General features: G+C 39.7%; 1 protein-coding gene across 2 annotated transcripts; it reads left to right on the top strand.

Annotated features, from left to right (window-relative positions):
- Positions 1–54: 54 nt before the first annotated feature.
- Positions 55–21,213, top strand: LOC130580547 (serine/threonine-protein phosphatase 4 regulatory subunit 1-like). 2 transcript variants are annotated; one of them, XM_057378133.1, is made up of 20 exons: positions 55–121; positions 221–265; positions 4,437–4,569; positions 4,897–5,003; positions 5,587–5,729; positions 6,258–6,404; positions 8,005–8,112; positions 9,146–9,211; positions 9,779–9,937; positions 10,421–10,614; positions 10,957–11,381; positions 12,079–12,305; positions 12,861–12,953; positions 13,448–13,633; positions 13,913–14,074; positions 14,663–14,763; positions 15,840–15,960; positions 16,449–16,583; positions 17,190–17,331; positions 18,064–21,213. In XM_057378133.1, the coding sequence occupies exons 1-20, from the start codon at positions 115–117 to the stop codon at positions 18,216–18,218; spliced, it is 2,856 nt and encodes a 951-aa protein (XP_057234116.1). In that variant the 5' UTR covers positions 55–114; the 3' UTR covers positions 18,219–21,213. The 2 variants fall into 2 exon arrangements, with proteins under 2 accessions (XP_057234116.1, XP_057234117.1); XM_057378134.1 differs by lacking the exon at positions 221–265.
- The last annotated feature ends 817 nt before the right edge of the window (positions 21,214–22,030 follow it).

Below are 22,030 nucleotides of genomic sequence, written 5' to 3'. Positions count from 1 at the left end.
GCAGACGCTGCTCCTTCACCCGGTGGCGTTTCGGGGCTGACCCGGCGGCAGGAAGCACCCGCGGCTCCTCCCTGTGCCCTGCCGCTCCTCCTCCTCGCCCATGTCCATTCCAAGATGGCCGGTAAGTGGGGCCGGCGGGCGGGCGGGCGGCTCAGCCGGGGCTGCCGCCGTCCTTCCCAAATCAACCCCCTGGTATCTCTCTTCTGTTTTTTGTTTGTAGGGATCCCTTTGTATTTTGTGGATTTGCAGGATGACTTAGATGATTGTGAGTAACTGTTTTTTATTTTTCCGCTCCCTGCTCAGGCCCGCGCTCCCACCCCGGGGTCCTCCTGTCGCCCTCTTTCCCTCTCTGCATTTTCACCCCGGTGAGGGCGAGGGGAGGATTTTGAGGCAGTTCTGGTAGATGAAAGTTCCCAGGGCGTTGGGATTATCCCCGCTGGTTCTAGGGGCCACTGGGCTCGGTGTAAACAGCAGCTCCAGCAGCKCCCGAGCCTGCGAAAAGGCGCACGGGGGGATGAGGGGATCAGCCCCGCTCCTGTTGTAGTTGGGAATTAGAATAATTAGCCCAGGGATTGCTCAGTTGCGGTGAGACTTTCYAAGGCTGTAGAGGCTGTGAGGACGCGTGTTCCGCTGCTCCTGCATCCCGGGGATGTGCTGCGGGTGCACTCGGGATAAAGGGAAAATAGCTGTGTGTGCTCCGGTTGGATCGCACAAACCCATGGGTTTGGGTTGAGTTTCCAGGCAGGGAACAGCTCCATCACACGCCTTTGTAGCCCAGGGCTGTGTTCCAAGAGAACTGGACACCTGTCAGACTTGAACCAGCCTGGTAAGCGCTGTGATTTCAGRAGAGGAAGCTTTAACGATGTTTAATAGAAACTTCTATTGCCTTAGAAAGGTGCTCTCTCTGTCGGGTGGTTTCAGTGGCACGTTGGACTGTTCAATTAAAGAAGAAGAATGATACTTGTGTTTGATTCTTGTGAGAAACTTTGTCACAAGATCTTTATGGTTTGTTATCATTTGGGAATGCGAAACAGGTGGACCCATCCCATTTACCTTCCCAGCTGAGCATAAGAAAGCTGTTTTAGGAAAAGGTGGTCTTCAGGAACATCAGGGAAATGTTGGAATACAAATGGGATCTAAAGTCTTCCTTTGGGAAGATCTACTCTTGGGAGGAGCTGGTTCTGTGGGATTCCGTTGGTTATTGCTCTCAGTCTTTGAGGTTTCTGCTTTCCCCGAGTAGGTAACAATGTGTAAAGTGTGAGCAGAAGAAATAAGTGCAAACTTATAACAGTTCTCTAATGTGTTTTGGCCTTGAACCAGGGGTGACCATCCCTGGAAGTGTTTGTTTTCCGTTAGTGTTCAGTCCTTGGCTGTTCTGTTTAAACTGTAACAGATTAGTCTGGTGGGTTTATTAAAATGTTTGATGCTTGTAAGGCAAAACTCTAGTAAAAAAAAAAGTCCAGATAAAGACAGTTTTGCCATAAGTAATTCATGGAAGAAATTATCAATTTCAGGATGAGCATGTAAATAAATGTACCTTTTAGAGCTTTATTAAAATATAGTTACGTGATGTAAAAATATTCTTTGATTATGTTTGTTAGTTTGACAATGCCTCTAGAATTATGGAATCAACAGCGGTCTGTTGTAGCAGAGCTCAGGTGTCCCATGGCTGTGATACTGTTGTGCTATTCAGTGACTAGGCTAGCAAAGAGTTTAGGATGTGTTTTAGGAAAGCCTCAGTGAAAYAAACCACTGGAACTGGATTTTTACTTGCTTAACTAAATTGGTGAAATATTATCATGCACGATGAAGATTAATTCTGTTGAAACACAGAGTCTGGGGGCTTATTCCGGGTGTGGGAAAAAGCTGTAGTAAATTCTAGCTTAATTCAAGTGCAGCTTAAAACTTGCTTTTCATAAGATGAGATAATGGGTCATCTGGAAGAAATAATTAGCTTATTTATGCCCTTTGTACAATTAATAAGAAAGTATTTAAAGAATTTGTTTTTCCTTCTATAAACATGCAGAGGGAAAATTATGTCCTTGAGCTCATTAAATTGTTGCACTCGGTGCTGGCATTTWCTGGTTTGTGCTGTGAAATGTGGATGGTGACACTGGGAGATGACATTGAATTGCTCTGTTAGATCTTGTGACCCTGAATTTCTTATGCCTCTGAGCAGCTTTTGAGCACAGTGAACTCGAGTTCAGCTGTGAATACTGTCACATTTATTTCTGTTTATAGGTGAACAGATTTCAAGCTTGTTTGACCTAGTTAGAGGGAAAAATACTGAAAAATACCTGTGAAAGAACATTAGATAAATGCTAGTTCATTATTTGGGATTTACTTTATAGTMCATGGTGTATTCTGAAACTTGTGAGTACCTATGTTGTCTTATTTTGTGGAAAAAGAAAACTAAAATTCTTGAGAGAAGACAGAATGGATTCTGCCATGATTATTCCTTATTTATGTGTAGTGAGAGCRTGTGGAAACTATTTCAGATATTTAACTCTCAATCCTGAGCATAAGTAATAGTGCTCTGTTTTGTCTCTGTTCTTGGAAGCACTAGTGTGTGCTTAAGTACTTTAAATGAGTAATAGAACTACTCCATGTAGTAAAATTAAACATGTTCATAATGTTTACAAAATCAGCCCCAGGTTTAGTATTGTAGTCAAAATTAGAATTGGAGTTTATTTCACTGTCATTTGATTTGGTAGGAATTCTAAAATATTTGAAGTGAAGTAATAGCTTTAATCATTAAAGTGTTTCTAATTGGGGACAGCTGGGAACTAGTTAAAGCTAATGACAAGTATATTGATTTTAATCAGTCTTTCTTTGTGTAACAGGTGACTAAGCTTAAAAATTAGCCAGTGAATGTCTGGTCTGTGAGGACTTTCAAATATATGTGCTATAATTGCATAGATCCAAGGATGGTCAGTTTGGGTGTGGACAGTCTGTTGCAACCTCAGAAAGGAAATCTGCAATCCTRCAGACACTGTGTAACTTCCCGTGAGCTGTCAGGGATACAAGAAGTTTCTTTTGAAACAGCAAATCTGGATGTTCCCTCTTCAGGCACTTTGACTGGGGGAAAATTTGGAATTGCTGTAGGATTCTAACTCACCTGGGGACCTTGGAGATTTTAAACCAATCTTTTTTTTTTTTTTTTCCCTCAAGACTCAGATATAGCATTTTTCTCCATGTATTTTCAGATGATTTCCTCTTTTACTAAGCTGTATTCCTGAGACTGTTTTGACTTGTGTTGAATAATTGGAAAGCAGACTTTTACATAGGAAATGTTGGAAAAAAACTGGGGCTTGGTACCTCTCAGTAATAGAGGAGGYTTTAACATATAAAGTGATTTATAATGGATATTAATGGAGTTTAGACCAAAGAAGTGGCTTGTTGTCTTCAGGGGTTGTCACTGGCAGCACATGTGCTGGGTTGTGAGATACTTCATGCATGTGAGAAGCTGTGTTGGCAGGATTGCCATTTCCTAAAGTGTGGTCCCAGTTGCTCTATTTGTGTGAAAGAAGTGTGCCTGGCTCTAGGAGTGCTTGGGACAGTTGTAAACCCAGAGCAGCAATATTAACCACTCCAGTGCAACTCTTTCTATGGAGTTCCTTTGTCCAGCCCTTAAAGACCATTTGTGTGAAAGATTTACGTGCTGCAGGCACATTATTTCACTTGGTTGTAAAGATGAAGGATTAAAATGTTTGGCAACAAAGTTATCCCTTTCCTTTTCACGGTCATATCTCCTGCCTCTAATTTGTGATGGTGACTGTTAGATTTGGGGAAGGAAATTGTAGCAGTTGGTGTGGTAATATTTGGGTAAAAGTCCAAAGCTGCAAATACAAAAAAGATTCAGAGAARGTCTGGTCTGCAGTAGGGAGCTCCCAGCATGTTCACAAGTATGGCGAAGTTGAAGTTTTTCCCAAAAGTTACTGGTCTGATTTAGGTACATGGGGCCCAGTAGCTACACTGAGGAAAATGCACCTTGGGAACTTTGRAACAGACATAAGAATTTGCTGTTTAAAGCAATACTGTTTGATTTTTGCTATGATTGTTAAAATTCCAGTTTCTTTTAATGTAATTTATTTTTGTTTTGAATATGTGGGTCAGTTTGTGGTGTGCAGTTGTGTCAGCTGAGCCCTCTTAGTGCATGTGGATCCTTCACTGGGAGGGTGAAGTGTATTTACAGCTAAATGTTTTGACAGTCAAATTAACCTTTAAGCTTGAATTGACAAGTCTATATGCAAGTGTTGCTCTCAACTTCATTAGATACAATTTAAGATTCCTTTGCAAGCTGTTTCCAATGATGGGCAAATACTTCCCTTTTAAAGAAATAGTTATTGCTAGCTTGTATTGTACATTGTAACATCTCTTGCTGACTCTTGGTTTTTTGTTTTTTTTTATTTTGGTTACTTTTCATGTCTTTCAAGTTGGCTTTGAAGATTATGGACCAGACTGCGATAGCATGAGGATAACAGCATTCTTGGATATTCCTGGGCAGGATAATTTAACTCCACTGGCTCGTCTAGAGAAATATGCCTTCAGTGACAATGTATTTAACAGGTAAGGGCACAGCAGGCACACTTGATGGTACCTGAGTCTGGGTGCACTGTGGATGTTAAGGTGTCGTGGTGTCTTTCATGAGTCTCCCAAACACATGCCTGATGTTATTTCTATTTSAACAACTTCCATAATACTTCCATGAAAAGATGTTTTTCATTCTTGGCTATCTAAGTAAGATCTCTCAATTCCATCTTTGTTTTGTTGATATGTAGAATGTTCAGAGAAGAGTYTGATCTTTTGTGTCATTTACATTTGATAAGTTCCCCTTGAATCCCATCTATGTGTCATTGGCTGGATATTAAAGCAATTCTTGTGTTCACTCCACAGGCAAATTATTGCCAGAGGTCTTTTGGATGTCTTTCGAGATTTCAGTAMCAATGAAGAAGACTTTCTGACTGTAATGGAAATAGTGGTCAGGCTCTCGGAAGATGCAGGTTTGAAAGTTTGCTTTTGTTTGTTTTTTAATTTGTGTAAGTTATTTTATGTAAATTGCAACATAGGAAGTACTGATTTCCGATTTTGAGAAGGCAGTGAGTGAGCTAAGGAAGCTGAATCATCTAGCAGGAAGATCTGTCAATAAAAATAGATGCATTTTTGTCTCGTTTTTGAAGTATTTTGTGTGGTAAATGTTAAGTGAAAGGCCCTTTCTTAGTACAGGGCCTGAAACAATATTTTTCAAGAAGTTTGTTAAATTTTATTTGCTATATTTGTTGTAAGTGTTTTAATCGTTCTTGTGCATACATTCATGGTAACTGGATTTTCCAGCTTGTGATCTGATTTTATAGGATTGATTTGGGAACTGATCCCAAATCTCTGAACCGTGATGAYGTAAGTAAGGCTATTCTGTTTTATTCAGCTTTCCTTTAAGAGCAGGCAATCTTACTGATGCTCTTTTTATGTTTTGGTTATTTTAATTTTCCTCTGTTGTGAAAACATTAAAGAAAAATGCCAGTTTTTTCTTAAGGTACCTGATMTTAATTTCATATTTACTAATGTAATTCTGACTTTTATTTTCAGAGCCAACTGTACGTACAGAGCTGATGGAGCAGATACCTCCTATTGCCATTTTTCTGCAAGAAAGTCGACCAAAATTCCCAACAGCATTTTTTGAATACCTTATGCCCATAGTAGTGAGATACCTCACAGATGTTAACAATCAGGTAGGAAAAACAGACAGCAGGAATTGGAGCCTTGGAAAATTCTGTGTGGTTCARTGAATTTAGGGCATGAGGAAGGGATAATAGGAAATTCCATGTTGGTTGATATCTGGCTTTTATGTAGTGCTCTGTGTTTATTGGTTTCAGCACATTGCACTAGGGAGGTCTCATTTTTTAAAATTTTTTTTCGGGGCGTGTTTTCGTTTTTAATACTTCCCTTAGCAGATAATAGGAAACTTCAGGGTTTGTCTGACAGCACATGGACAGAGTCTGTTACAGGATTCATGACATGCAAATCCTATCTTCTACTTTATCTCTTGTCTTATTCTCAGAAGGTGATGAAATGATTATATTAAACTTGAGATTTTATTACTAATTCCTTCTGATAATAAAACTAAGACTTTTTTTCCTGGGTTTGTATTTTTTAGCTTGTGCCTGTGTGTTCATTCAAAAAATTGGGGGAGTTGTGGTTCTTGTGTCTGTAAACATTGTTTTTATAGTGACAAGCTGGTCTTGTGTGTTTGTTTATAGGTCAGAAAGGCAGGTCAGGAAGCCCTGCTGATACTGCTGGAACAGGACCTTGTGGCYCAGAGTGACATTGAAAATAAGGTGTGTCCCATTCTGCTGGACCTCTCTGCTCCTGACAGTGATGATGAGTACAAGGTGGAAGCTGTGAACGTAAGTTGATAACATTAATTTATAGTGGYGATTAAAATGAGGTCCAGGAATAGTGCTGACATTAATTAAAGTAAGCAATCAAACTTTTAGTGTTTATTCATTAAAATATTTGGACTTTCAGTTCAACAAATCTTAAATTTTTATTAAGAATTTTTGAAAATAACAAATTTAGAAAGAGACTATCCTTATACCTTAGGATGCTAAATGATGTCAAAATAGTAGCTGAATAGCTTCAAAATACAATGGATTCTTGGCAGCCTTTTTTAAAATTCTTGTTAGGATTGTTACATTCCCCAGAGTGTTCTTTACGTTTGCTTTACCAGGTTTCACAGTAATGTTGTAGAAATATGACCTGATCTCAGTTCTGAAGTGTTTTGAAAAAAACACTGCCTGGTGGCTTTCAAGAAATCAGTTGACTCCACAGAAAAGTGCTGGTGTGTAATTACATTTCAGCATGGATATCTGACACTTGACCTGTAAAATATTTTACCAGCTAGATTTTCCTCTTCCTTGTTTGGGAGTTGGGAATTGCTTAGGCAATTTTCCAGGATGACATCTGAGCACCAGATGCCTTTTAGGAGTTTGAAAATTTGTAGGAAAGTCCTTGAATGGTGTCTTCCTTAGTTCTGATTTAGGATTCTATTACAAAGGCAAGCATTTATTTCTAGGAAGGAATAAAGTTTATTTTTTATGAAGGTAGAAAGCTCCAGTATTTTTTGAAAAATAAAAATAGAAAGGTGAATTCACTTGTGTAAATGTTAAACTCCTGGTGCTGCAGGCAGAGCAGTTGAGGAGAAAGGTGCATGGGAGCCCCTTGCTTTCTACTCTTACWAACACARGRGTTACAGCAACTSCYCCCAGAAAGTGGGARCTGAAAGGAAAYACACAAAATCCAAAGCACATGATTTTCAYAGCAGAAACATGGTTTGTGTTGGTAGTGGAAATTGATAGCTCCTCAGAGAAAACGGAAATAATGAGTGTRTTACTAACTTCCTTTCATTATGCTCTTCTAACTCCTAAAATTCCTAGGGATAATTCGTATAAAGTGTGCATTAGCTCACACATATAACTAGTTTTTCCTTGCTCTCCCTTTTTTTGTCTCCTGTTGTATTGCAAAATTCTATTTTATTGTGGTATCTGAGCCTACAAAGAGCTGGGACTGTGCATGTTTTAATGTATCTGAACTGTTAACGCCCAATGTGTTGCATGCTGCAGTTTGGGATATTTCTAACATGCTTAAAGAGTGATTTTTRTAAGGTGCCTAGTGAAAAGGAACTTTTTGTCTTCTCCATACAAAATACCACTGTTTGTCACATTGTGAACACCTTGAAAACAAATCTATCAATAAAAGTTGATTTAACCACATAAAAAAGGCAAAGAATTAAATACAGAAATGTTATATTCTTCTGTAGAATGATTCAAAGTAAAGCTATATTTGTGCTTCACATAAATGTGTATGAAAATATAAATAATGTGTAGCAGTTAAATCTGTTTGATTGTAATCATGGTCTTTCTGAGGTAATTTTTCGGAGGATTTTGGCTGTGCTTACAAGCTTTGTAATTCTGTTCTCATTAAATGTATCCCTTTCCTGATTTTCAGATAATCTGTAAAATGGCTTCCATGTTGAGTAGAACAACAGTTGAGCACCTGCTGCTTCCTCGTTTCTGTGAACTGTGCAGTGATGGGAAATTGTTTCAAGTCCGAAAGGTTGGTGTGTGTCCAACCCTAAACCACCTAAAAATGAGTTTGTACTTTGCTTTTCCAATGCCTTTCTGATTAATTTAGTCATAACTTTAGCTGAGGAACTTTCAAAGCATCTGGGAGAGAAGTTTTTAATTTATTAATATTACTTTATTATTAATTAATTTATTAATTCTACTTTCTCTGGTTCAGTAAAGAAACAGATAACAGACCTTGGTCAATAACTTTGGTCCAGCAGTTAGACTGGTCTTGCACATTAAATAGTTTTGCACAGCCTTTTTTTTAAAGCTGCTGTGCTTGGGTAAGACTTACTGTAATTCATGTTTGAGTACAAAAGGAAACTTGTAGCATAAGAAGTATTAAAATATTTGAGTAGACTTAAGGGTCACRCTGAGCTTCAATTTGGTCTGCAACATAAGCAGCACATGCTGGAATTTGAGCTGCTTTATGGCCTTCTAAATAAGCATAGAGAGTGACTAAAAGGTGTATTAACACAGTTCTATCTTAAATTATTTCAGATTATGGCAGCATCTTTCTGCAGCATGAAGGGATGTCCCTTTTGCCTTAATTAGAGCTTCAGTAATGGCCTGTAAATGGCACGAACTTGAGACCTTGATTAAACTTTGCTTCAGCAAAGCACTTAAGCCACCTTGAGCCAGGGTAGTGCTGTCAGTACACCTAAGTCCTGACCCTCATATCATGTTCTGGCCTGCTCTGGGTTTGACAGCTGCTGCTCCAAGTGATTTAAACTTTCATGTGGGCTTATCATCCCTTCTGGTGGTTACTGGAGCAGATGATGCTCCTCATGCAGAAACCTTTAYTGGTATTGATTCCAGAGGCATGTGGTGTATGGACACTTGCTCCAATGAGTCTTTGTTTGGCATGAGTTAATATTACACGATGCAGTTACAGGGCTGAAATTGGAAGAGTCAAAACATGTGCAGTTGTTTCGTGGGATAAATAATGCATGGTGGAGTTGATAATCAAACTAATGTCCTTGAAAGAGACACAGTGTTGTTAATGACTTTTTATTTCTTAGATTTGTGCAGCTAATTTTGGTGACATTTGTAATGCAGTTGGGCAAGAAGCCACAGAAAGACTGCTGGTAAGTAAAAACCAAGTCAATTTGCAAGACTTAAATTTCTCAGTTCAGAAAGTTTAATAATGAGTTCTTTTATTGTCTTCTCTATAAATTAATCAGTGTGCATGCATTTTTTAATTGATTTGGCTAAGGCCTCAATTGCAATTACATAGCGAAACTGAGAATGAAGAGAAGTGTAAAGTTCTTGTTTTGCAAAACATGTTTAAAATGTAAATTGCAGTAGGTATRTATATATGTACACACACTTGAGAATTACTGACTCTTTTTTTCCTGAACTAGATGATCATTCAATGATCATCAATTCAATTATGAATTCAGGAAAAATAGGCTATTAATAATTCTTTCTATTCTTTCTTATTGCTTATAGTTGTACACACAATCCTAATGGAGTAAGTGAGACACAGATGGTTTTTTTCCAATTCCTTTAATTAGTGTATKCATTTAACCTGTCCCTGTTTCTTCTGTTCTTTGCTTACTGAGTTGTCATTGTCTCCAGTTTTCAAATACTTTGATATTGCTGCAGTCTTTSTTTAGTCTTTAATTAGTCTTGGATTGGCTTATTTTTGGCAGATTCCCAAGTTCTTTGAACTTTGTTCTGATAGTGTGTGGGGAATGAGGAAGGCTTGTGCTGAATGCTTTATGGCAGTGTCTTACACTACATCCCCAGAAGTTCGCAGGAGCAAACTGTCCCCRCTGTTCATCAGCCTGATCAGTGATACCTGCAGATGGGTGAGTAACTCACTCTGGAATTGATGCATCCTCCCAGGCAGATCCTAAACAAATAATGGACAAGTCAGAATGTTGCTTTTATTAGTGCTCTAAAGTATATTTGCTCAGATTAGAGCCTAATGTGCTAAAATCTAATCTCTTCTAATAAGGTAGTCTTGTTTTTCCTCTCTCTCAACAGTTTGTAAGTGTAAATACTCTTCTCGGAAAAAGTTGCTCATGTTAAATAGATGAGTTGAAGTACACAGATATCCTTCAAATTTATAACTTAAAAAAAAAATCCTGTACAAGGATTGTACATATGTGCCTAAGTACATCAGCCTTTGCTTAAGTAGCACTTACTTGGTTATTGGTATTTGGTATTTAGTATTAAATGAAGCTGTTATATTAAGAAGCAATTTGTTCTTGCTGAAAACTGCACCAAATTTAGATTTTTCAACTCTGTGAGTTGCATGAAGTCTGAGTGTTGCTCTTACACCACCACAGGTTCGTCAAGCTGCTTTTCAGTCTCTTGGCCCATTTATTTCTACCTTTGCAAACCCTTCAAGTGCTGGTCTTTAYATTCGAGAAGATGGGACACTGAGTATCCGTCCATCAGCACAAGATGTGAATTCCAATTCCTGTCAGCCAAGCAACAATATCGCTTTGATGTCCTCCAATGCAAATACTGCATTGGCCAGGTGAATCCTGGGAAAGGTGTGGTGTAGTGGAAGGGGTTAAAAAGAAGGTAATTGTTTCTCTTGCTTGTCAAGACTAAAAATCTCAACTTGAGAATACAGTTCTAGAAAAGGTCTGAAGAGTGATATGCATTTGAGGGTAACCACATCATTGAAAAATTCACTTTGGTTTCAGAGGAGGGCAAAGGGAAAATGGGTGAAGTCAAACATAGTGGCAACATAAACTCTGTCTTTCTGTAAACAAAAGCTTCTAATGTTGCTGCTGTCTCTTATTAAGTATTTCACTGAAAAATTCTTTTTACAGCATACTTAAAGTTTTCTTTCAATAACTATGTCTTTTCCCAGCTCAGAACAACCAATGGAAATCAAATCAGAATCATCGACTGAGGAGACTTCAGCAGAAGTTAATGCAAAGCTCTCTGAGAACCTAAATAAAGCTGAAGGAAGTTCAGATTATTGTGCCAGCCTTGGAGAGGAAGTGTCTCGCTTGTGTCAGGGTGACAAAGCCGCTCTTGGTACCACTGAAGCCACGAAGGAGAGCAGTTTCCCTGGGATGAGCTCAAGGCTGCCGTCTGCCGAGGACGTGTTCAGCACATTCCTGTACTGGCGCCCTCCTCTGCCTGACATAAGCCAGGAGCTGGAGTTGCTGCAGTTCAAGGCTGAGAAGCACGATGCCTGCTCTGTGCCGTGTAATAACTGTGTTGCTAGCAATGAAATAAAAAAAGTTCTAAAAAGTTTACAGGAGCACATAGATGATCCAGATGTTCAAGGTGAGACTCTGACAACCTGCCTGCTCAGAGAAAATCTGATTTTACTTTCTCCTGGCCTTTACAAAACACTTGCTTGCATTTTGATTAGCTTGGTATTCATAGTGTGATAAGCCTACCTTGAGCACTAAATTATAGTAAAAGGCTATACAACAGCTTTTTTCATAAGACCTGAGTTATTTCTAGAGCAGCGGGGGAAGTGTTCCTGGCTTCTGTTTGCATGAAAATTAAATTGATCTAACTACAAAAGGGAAAAGAGCTTRTTAAAGACAGTTTTAACCAGTTTCAAGTATTGTGGTTTTAGTGGCAGTGCTGCCTGTTACTAGCTGAATTCATCTAATATTTGGCTGAGTGGGAATGACCTTAAATTAAAGTTCTCTCTCCTCAGCTGCCTGAAACAGGCCCATTGTTGAACATATAGGAAGGATGATGGCCTGATAGTGGGATCTATATGTTCTCCTCGTGTTTCATGGACCAAATCCCTCTTGTCATCCATAGTCAGCTCAGTTTCTTGTTTCACCAAGTCTCATGAGTGCTCTAGAATAAAATACTCTTTTCTTTCCAAGAGCAAATATTTGCTAATAYACCACTTCTGTGCAGTTCATGCTGGGCTTTCTTTTCTCTTCAAATGAGTTAATTACAAGTATAATGCTTTTAAATGCAGAAGGCAAACTAAATAASCCTCTTTTTCTTTATACAGCTCAGGTCCAAGTGTTGTCTGCTGCCCTCAGAGCTGCTCAGTTTGATTCTGTTGGTGACTGTGAGACCAAAAAAATGGAAGAAAGCACTGACAGTCTTCAGAACAACATGATTTTGGATGAAGCAGCTGTTGCTGCCTGCAACCAGGTGCAGGGGGATGCTCTTTCATCCCCTGCCTCCCAGGATGACATCAGTGACCAGTCAAACACCAGTGTGCTGAAAAGCACAGTAAGTACACACAGTGCCCTATGTCTGAACTGTGTGGGGTTGTGTAGTCCCTGGCATAATTGATCCACTTTTGGTCCAAAGCCTTTGAACATTACTAGACCCCAATTATCACATTCTACTTACTGAAACGGAATAAAGAAAACCCGTTAAGGGTTATAATKTCTGTTTGCACCCAAATGACCCAGGAGTTAAAAGTTTTGCAGTAGTCTTGTAGATTTTTCCTGATGAAATTCTGTTGAMTATAATTTGATTTCAAGAATAAAAACTATTTCAAAGTAACCATCCAAAATATGATGGGTTTGTGGTGTTGAATTAGATAGGTTTACTTCTAAAGAAAGCAAACTACTGCTGCCCCTGTTGCTGCTACAGTCTCTACTGTTTGCCTCAGTGTACAACTGTTGTCTTTTTGTACTTGCATAAACACACTGAACAAGGCTCTGCCTGTGCAGGGCTGTTCTCAATCTGAGCTCTATTGTTCTGCACTGTGATGCTTTGAAACAGCACCAAACAGCACCAAGTCTCATTTATTTCACTACCTGGTACCTCCTTTTACAGGACTCAGAGGAACAACAAAGAGGAACCAGTGCACTTCTGAGGAAAGAGCAAGAAAATAATCCACCATTTGAAGATGACAAGTCAAAATTACAGGTGATTAAAATAGCATCAAATGGATTTAGTGGAGTACTGGATACAGTTCATCTTAATGGTGTGATACCTGCTCCAGTGCATCAGTTGTTGAATGTGAAGGAATGCTCCAGAATTCAAGGAGAACCCTGTAAAACATGAGAAATGAGAAAGTTAGAAACATTCTGTTGCCATTTTGGTGCCTTAGAGGCAACCTGTGCAACCAAGGTAGGCACTGACTGTACTATTGTGTCACTGATTTATTGTTTGACATCAGCAAAGGAATTTTCAGCTTGGTTAATGCAAAGTGTTGATAAAGCAGGAATGACTGTTGATTGCCAATTGCTCTGTCATAATGAGGGGACAAATAACCATTGGGGTCATGTACCCTTGGTCAAGGTAACACTTACAAGGGATGTCCTGTCTCCTGTGTTTTGGTGCTGGCTGGTTGGTAGAAGTGTATCACAGCAAGTGTATTTTCTTTCTGATCTTAAATTCAAGTGTGTGTCTGTCTGTAGGACATCATCCCTCAGCCTTTACTGGACCAGTATCTGTCCATGACTGACCCTGCTCGGGCCCAGACTGTTGACACAGAGATTGCCAAGCACTGCGCTTACAGCCTGCCCGGGGTGGCCCTGACTCTGGGCAGGCAGAACTGGCAYTGCCTCAAGGACACCTATGAGACACTGGCCTCAGATGTACAAGTAAGAAAAGAAAGTTTTGTAATGAAAAAATCAGAAATTTGAGGAGGTTTTCTTGTTCAGTTTGCACTGAAGTTACAAGATYACATAATTTCATATAAAGGAATACGAATGCACGAAAAATACAAAATACCAGATTTAAATCAGATTTCCTAAGTATGATTAATGCTTTTTATTAGTCCTGTTTGTCCTGCTCTCTCAGTCCTCACACAGGGGTAGTTCAAAAGCTTGTTGAAGGTAGTTATGGTATCTAATGTAGTTGCCTTGTTGGCCTGTTTGCAGTGGAAGGTGCGTCGCACTCTGGCTTTCTCCATCCACGAGCTGGCTGTGATCCTGGGGGACCAGTTAACAGCTGCTGATCTGGTGCCAATTTTCAATGGATTCTTGAAAGACCTGGATGAAGTGCGTATTGGTGTCCTCAAACATCTGTATGACTTTCTGAAGGTAAGAAAGTGTAAAAAGTTTCTCAACATAAAGTTTTTCGGACTCCATTATATGAAGAGTTTTTGAATGAGCTGTGCATGTTTCAGTAATTAATGTTTTGTTTTCTGCAATGTTGCCATTTTGTCTGTGTGCTTCTATTCCTTCTTTTAATGTGCCCCACTTCTCTTTTCCCTCATACCCCAACAAAATACCAAAGCTGAAAACCCTTTGTAAATGTGGTAAAGGCTGCTGGCTGCTGTAAACTGGGAAAGTTGGCCCATTAGCAATTTGTGTTAGGAGAGCAGAGAACAGATTCTGGTGGGCTGCTGTGGGATACACACAGATCCTTAGCTTTTGGTGAAGGRCATCTCTTCTGCCCAGAGATGGTGCTTTGGGTGTCCTTGGCAAAGGGATGAYTTCTTGTACTGTGGATGTCACTTGTGTGTGTCCAGGCACTCAGCTGATTGTGAGCAGTTTTTAGGAGGCACTTTGTCAAGGGTCACTTCCTTTCAAGTAGGAAAATGCATGTAGGTGTGAGTAGTGCCACACCTGAGAAATGCAAGTTTTAAGTTTTATCACAGATTTATACCAGTAATGTTTTCCCTTTAGCTACTTCATGCAGACAAAAGGCGAGAGTATCTTTACCAGCTTCAAGAATTTGTGGTGACTGATAACAGCAGGAACTGGAGGTTTCGTTACGAGCTGGCAGAGTATGTAATTTTGTTAACTTCTGATTTTTAACCTGYATTACTAACTTGAAAATAAATTATTACATTCAGAAGTTAGCACATCTTGATTAGAAAACTGAAAGTTTAAAACCATTCTTTAGGAAGGAAAAAGCCATTGGCTTTTAGGGTTATTTGGGGGGAGTTGAGGTGTTTGGGGTTGTGGGGGTTTTTTATTTTTTTGCAAGTAGTGTTGGAATGTGTGACTAAAACTTAAATGTCTGTGATTATATTAAAATGGATAGCTGGTTCACTCACAGCTAATGGAATGGACAGTCTGATAGATAATATTCAGTGAGGCTAGAGAATTTACTTCTAGACTCCCTTGCAAAAATTAGTGAAATGCATGTAAAAAGTAATTTTTTTAATATGTAGGAAAGAAAAATGAGTTCTTAAAAATAAATTCTTTTGGTACTTCGATAAGACTGGGTATATAAAAGAGGTAGATTAACATCCCACAGTTCTTTTTCTACAAACCCTGTTGATATCTGAAGCACCTTTTGCATAGTTTGCAGCTAGAATCTGACCTTCATGTTTGTCATGTTGCTGTGTTTGRGCTGTTGAGGCCTCGCTCTGCCTTTGTAGTTTGGAACAACAAACTCACAGCAGTACAGACATCACACAGCAGCTCCCCGAGCCCTGGCAGGGAGCTGCCACGGGCAGGGTTGGGTCTGGCTGGTGATTCTGTGTGCTTCTGAGATAGGATTTATTTTCTAAAATGTAGGTTTCTGCACTGTGGCAAAGATTCAGTTTTTGCGCTGCAAGAACGTACAGGGTGTTGGTTTGAAGTTAAAAAATGCTTCTCATGCTTCTGTTTGTAGCTTTTGCTTATTGTTTTGGATAATGTTGATGCAGTGGTACATGCAGTTTGGATCAGAGTTTCCCTTGGCCTCCCTGATGGATTAAAGCCTGTRTCTCTAACAGGTGAAGAGAAGAACAAGCTTCTCAAGGGCTCTGTAGTAACCCTGGTGCTTTGGTGCTCCTTCCCCATGTGTAAGAGCTGGTGAATGGCAGCAGGCTGGTGCTGCACTTGGTACAGTTAATGATTTCCTCTGTTCCAGGCAGCTGATCCTGATCCTGGAGCTCTACAATCCCAATGATGTCTATGACTACTTAAGGCACATTGCACTAACTCTGTGCTCCGATAAAGTTTCAGAAGTTCGGTGGATCTCCTTCAAACTGGTAGGGGRTTTAGTTCACTTCCTGGCAGGAGAGCAGGAAAATTATCCTGGAGAGGGTACCTGAAATCACTGTTTTTGCAGATGAGTAGGGTGAATAGAGCCATGTTTTAATAAACATGGTAGGCAGTATGGGAAAAGGTGAAATGGAAAGTTTAAAAAAATTTTGAATTGTCAGACTGCCACAGATACTGAAACCTTTCTCTGTGGTTGTGAATTAAAAATCTTTTCAAGTGAATGAAATCCAGTATATGTAATTTGGAAAACCTTGCCCCAGTTCTGGGGGAAAATCCCGCAACAAAACAGCCAACTACTGCTCTTTCCTCAAAGCTGATTTAATTTGTTATGAAGCCTATGAGCACAACTGAGTACACTGAATACAAYGTCTCTTGTACAATTCAAATGAAATGATGTCTTTTTAAGTTTTAAGGGCTGCAGCCAAAGTTTCATTTCATTTTGTTCTCCTCCTTTTCCCCTTCCTTTGGCTCACAGGTTGTAGCAATACTACAGAAGTTCTATGCAAACGGTGCAAATGCCCTGGGATTAAATTTCATCAATGAGCTCGTAGTGCGGTTTCGCCACTGCTCCAAGTGGGTTGGGAGACAAGCCTTTGCCTTCATTTGTCAGGTTGGAATGTTCTCTTTCTATGTGTACATTTAATTTGGGGCTTTGCAGCAATGTGGGCAGAACTGAAAYTTGGTCGTTTTTGGTTTGGTCAGAGTCAGTGTGGTCTCAGTGCTGGCTGTCCAGCTCCGGGCTCTATCCCTATCTGGTCTGTGCTTCCAGCTGCTGTAGCTGATCCTTGGTCTTTCTGATATCCCAGGGGCAAAGCCAAGAATTAAGTCTCAAATGRAGAAGCATTTGTTTAACACTTGGCCATGCTAAAATAAAGGATCACAAGACCTTTTCAAGCCACCAATGGTGGTTTGGTGCTGGATGCCAGGAACTATTTCCCTCCTACTGCCATAAATGCTTCCTTGGGTAGCAGTGAGGAGCAGGGGCTGAATGTTGAAAGGCAAAAGGTTATGATAGGCAGGAGAGCAACATTTCCTAAATCATTCTTGAAAGAAATTCATCTGCTCTTGTTGGCCCACCTTTGGCTGAACTTAAGAATGGGGTGTTCTTATTCAGAGCTTTTTTTAATAGGCTAAATGAAGAACATGATGGAAAGAAATGAAACGAAGGCAAAGRGTGTATTTTTAACATATGCTTTTTCCTGTTGTGTGTTCATAGGCTGTAGTAGAAGAGGAGTGCATGCCTGTGGACCAGTTTGTTGAACACTTACTCCCCARCCTTCTAAGCCTTGCATCAGATCCTGTGCCAAACGTCAGGGTCCTGCTCGCCAAGGCTCTCAGGCAAACGCTGCTGGAGAAAGGTGTGGTCATTGATTTCCTTGGAAAGATCCAACACCTCGGGAATTCTGGTGCTCCTCTGGCAGCATAGCTCTTTTAGCTCAGCCGGTGCAAGGCTGTGAAACAGAATCGTGCACTGTAATCAAGGGTTTCAGTTCAGGTTTGAGAGTACTCGAGTGGCTTTGCTTTGGAATGTGGGATGCTGATCGCTAACGGGCGGGATCCTGGCCCATCCTGCAGGTGCCGAGCGGCCCCACTTGGGGGCAGTGCAGACCCACAAACCGCGCCCGAGGCCGCTCCGCGTTTGGGATCCAGCGTTCCTCTTAAACACCACCTCGGGTTATTTTGGTGTGTCTCAAATGTAATTTTGTGTGCTGCTCTCAGATTATTCAGAGGAAGAAGCACAGAAATCGCCTATCCTTTTTTTCGGAATAAAGTATGGAGAAGGTTTTGGAATGCATTGTACAGTGGCAGCTTCCYGAGCTTGCTGTTGCTCACTGATACATTTCTATTTAGGCCTCAGCAAAAAGAGTTTATCTTAGAAATATTAAAGTACCTAATAAGATGAATCAGAGCAGCATATTTCAATTTCTCCGTCAGCTTCCTTAGTTTCCTGTAGCTCCTGTAAGGAGACTATGAACTGGATAAGTTGCCCTAGATGGTGTTGGCATTCACTGTTTTTCTGCACTACTTATGCCCTAGGGTTTATTCTTTTGGATTTGATTAAAATTGTCTTTTTTCTCCCCTTATTCCAGCTTATTTTAAAAGTGTTGGCAATCCTCATCTAGAAGCTGCAGAAGAGACCATTCTAGCCCTGCAGTCTGACAGAGATCAAGATGTGTCTTTCTTTGCCACCATAAAACTGAAACAGGGTAACATGGACAATATCACCATTGAAAAGCAAAACTGAGCTGTTGTTCCGCAGTGATGGCTGAACAGCAGGATGGTTTTACACCTTGTGTTCCTGTTAGTGTGAGTAATGAGGACAGATAAGGTGGGTTTTGTTACCTATTTGAGCAGGAAAGGGGGTGTTGAGAAATGTCACAATCTTCATTTCATGACCTTGTTTCATCTACAGCAGTGTGATTGATTCCYGTGAGTAATTCCTTCCTTTTGGTTTTCCCTTTGTAAATGTGGCTGATAACTCTGACCTCACCTGCACTCCAGTATTGCCTGTAAAGTCTTACACTACACTCAGTGTTTCAGCATAATTGGAATTTACATTTCATTTTTTAACAAAACATTTCCGTTAGTAMAAGTTTGCTATAAACTTAAAAAGGTTTCTAAATCTTAAAACTTGATTATAGCAAACTTCCCTGAAGCTGTTCTTTCCTCACTTTTATTATAGTCTTTGTACTGTTTCAGCTATTGCATTTATTTGAAAACAAAGTGTATATATGTCAATAGTTTTGAATTGTAACAAGAAATTATGAACTTAATTCTGCATCTGTGGRAAAAACTCAAAAATTTCATTTTTTAAAGTAGTTACACTACTAATATTAGGCATTTATGTGTGATACTTTTCAAAGCACAGAGAGCTYAAGATTCTTTGTATATTGTGACATTTCTATTAATTTGTTACTTTTGAGCTATACCTTTATACCTCTTAACACTATAACACTATAACTGACCTGTTAACACTATAACAACATTTCTGCCTGCCCTTGCAGGTGTTCACAGCTCAGCTTTTGTTACTCCTGGCTCTCCCAGATGCAGGTAGACCAGAGATTTCCTAAGCGGAAAATTCTTTGTTCTGCCCCAGCAAAGGTCACTTGAGTTGAGATTCAGTTGTGCAGCAGGAGCTGKAGCTGTACAAGGATATTACAGAGAGTTACAGGCTCAAGGCTTTGTTTGTTTTACATGCACACCTCATTTAACAAACACCTTTTAACCTGTCTGGTGTTTAAACCCCAAGCAGCTTTTCCTGAGAAACAAAAGACCTCTRAATTCTGCAAAACCCCAATTCAGAAATGTTCTGGGGAAAGGCGGTGCCACAGTTTGCTCTGTAACCTCTCTGGGTTGTAGGGCAAGGTCTGGGGCAAACACCAAATGAGACATGGAAAGTGAAGTGGGATGGCTCCYGTCTATTGAGACAGGGGGTTGGAAGAAAGAGAAAAATTCTGTTAGTCAAATTGAGTAGCCTCAGAAAAATTATAAAGCTTATACTTCTGCTGGACCCTAACCTCTCTTGGATCCCAAATCTGCAATAATGTGGGTCCTGGAAAAATTTTTTTTTTTTTTTATTTTTTTATTGTGGATTGAAACTTTGTACTGCTCAAAAACTATTGCTTAAATACTAAAGCAGTGGTTTAATGTGAGAGAAATTACTCTCTTTCTTTACGAGAGCAGAGTCCTTTCTCCTGAGCACACTTGTAGAAATACTTGCCCTTATTTCATGTTCCATAGTAAGTAGTTTACATGGGTGAAGGTTTTCACAGGAATACCTATTTTTGTTTTGTTTGAATGTAGCTTGTCTGCARTACAGTGAGTAGGTTCCTCAACTGGGTTCTGAATTTTGGGAGGGCTCACTTTTGTATAAGTTAACCAGTCATGTATTATAATATGTACAGTATTTGTAACTAATTGTTTTCTTGTAAGATCACAAAATGCTCTTTGGAAGTTGCAGGCAGAAAWATATCACTACTATTGCAGCAGTGTAAATTCTGCAACATTCTACATTTAATTTTTTACAGGTTTTTTTTATAATTTAAAACAAATGCTTCTTCAGTACAGACTTTTTATGATTGCAATTTCTTAACAAAAAGACCCTTCAAGTTATTTTTTTCTAGTTCTAATATCTTTTTCTAATGCTGGCATTATACTGRTATTTTCTAACAGTTCAGATTTTCTAAGACCTTTCTGACAAGGTTTTACTTCYGTTTTTTATTATCAGTTCATTAAATTTCTCAGCACTAAACAGATTTTTTTAAGTGTGTGTATATGTAAGTATGTTTGAAATATACTGTATATAAATTAAATACCTTGAACATTAACCTAACCCAGGTTGCTGTTCGTCAGATCACCTTAAATAGTTACCTTGACTTGCAATAATCCCCTGGAAAACACAGGCTTCCATTGGTTTTAGCATGTTTGGTTCGTGTTCAGTAGGAGTTTTTAACTAGTATGTGTGTAAAGGGTAAGCCACCAGCTATAAAAGTTCACTACAAGGCTGAACAAAATCCTTTGTTTTTGACACTATTTTGGTACCTCTCTGGCTCCCAAATTCATGTCTGTTTTGAACAATTCGATTTCAGTCAAGCACTCAAAACCTCCTGTTACAGCTCCACGGTTGCATGTGCTAATGGGGGTCAGCATAGTTCTGGGGTGGGGTTTTTGTACACAATGTGCAGGTCTGTTACCCAGATTTACCCTCTKCAAGTTTGTCTTTTTTGGTTTAGTTTTAAACTAGAAATGATTTCAGCATGACTAAAGGCCGCACTTTATGTCTTGTACTAGACAAATGTATGCAATGAGTGTGTTCACGTGCAGTTCTCTGGGTTGTTTAAATTATGCAAAAATATGTATTTAAAAAGCCAGATGGAGCAAAGTTAGGTAGTCCATCCACTTTCACAGCAGCAGTAAGAATATCACATTTCAGCATTTCTAGCTAAGGAACATGCCAATAACGGTGGTTGGTGCAATATTGCCTGGATGCTGTAGGAATGATGCAGCACTTGGAATCCAAAGCTCGTTGGTTGTGTTGCTTAGGTTGGAGCTCAGTGGTGTCCCTGGTGGGATGTGCATGTGGCAGAAGGCAGGTGCTGCCCCAGAGGCAGCTGTGTCTGTGCACCGTGGTGTTTAGAGCCCAGTCAAGTGGGGACACTCTGGAAGTGTCATTCATATGTCAGAATAAAGAATCTATGTAACTTTGTATTTATCTCAATAAATCCTGTGACTGTTTTATAAACCAACTTGTGGTAAGTGGTTTTTGTCATGGGTGAGATGTGGGTGCATTCCTTGCGTCAATGAAACATGTCCCAGGTGTGAACACTGTTGGCTGTCAGACCAGGACTGAATGTGGAATTCTTCATGCCACATGTAAAATGTGCCATTTACTGCTGKAACTTCACTTACCTGTGGGGATATYRGTCCTTYCAGGCTCAGGCAGCACCTGAGCAGGGTTTTGTGCTCATGGCAGCCAAACAGCACTGTTGGTCTTGTCCTACCTATGAAATCCGGGCTGCAGCAGATTTCCCTATGGAAACTGAGTGTTGGAACTTGGGAGGAGAGACCTGTCCTTGCTCTGGCATTGCACAAACAACTTGTTAGCTCAGGGAATTCATAAGGAGAAAGGAAGAGAAGCTGTTGTTACACTTGTTCCATATTTATCAATAGACACCAGAGGCTCAGAACACTGTGGCAATTGTTACATTCCCTTCTTAAAGTGAACCAAATAAGCAGAAATTGTTAAATGCCAGAGYACAATGCAGCTTATAAAACCCAACAGACATCAGGAAACTGGTGCTGATTGGGCTCTTACATGTTTTCCTCTTGCTTAGGAAAGAGAATTGTAGTCAGCTTGCAATCTCCCTGACATTGTTCCTGATGGAAGCAGACAAAAAGTACCAATGAAACAGAAGGGCTGCAATTTAGTTAATTTATGCAGAACACAATCAGCATTCAAACTGGGAGTTACCAAGCAGAAATGTGGTGATAGAAAAGCCAAAATATTCTCTGTATATAAATTGTGAAATATTAAAACAGGATTTCAAAGAGACTCCT

This window comes from Malurus melanocephalus, unplaced genomic scaffold, assembly GCF_030028575.1.
Source record: "Malurus melanocephalus ecotype Western Australia unplaced genomic scaffold, MMel_1.1 scaffold_341, whole genome shotgun sequence".
Lineage (NCBI taxonomy): Eukaryota > Metazoa > Chordata > Aves > Passeriformes > Maluridae > Malurus > Malurus melanocephalus.
This window is presented reverse-complemented; position numbering and strand designations above follow the sequence as displayed.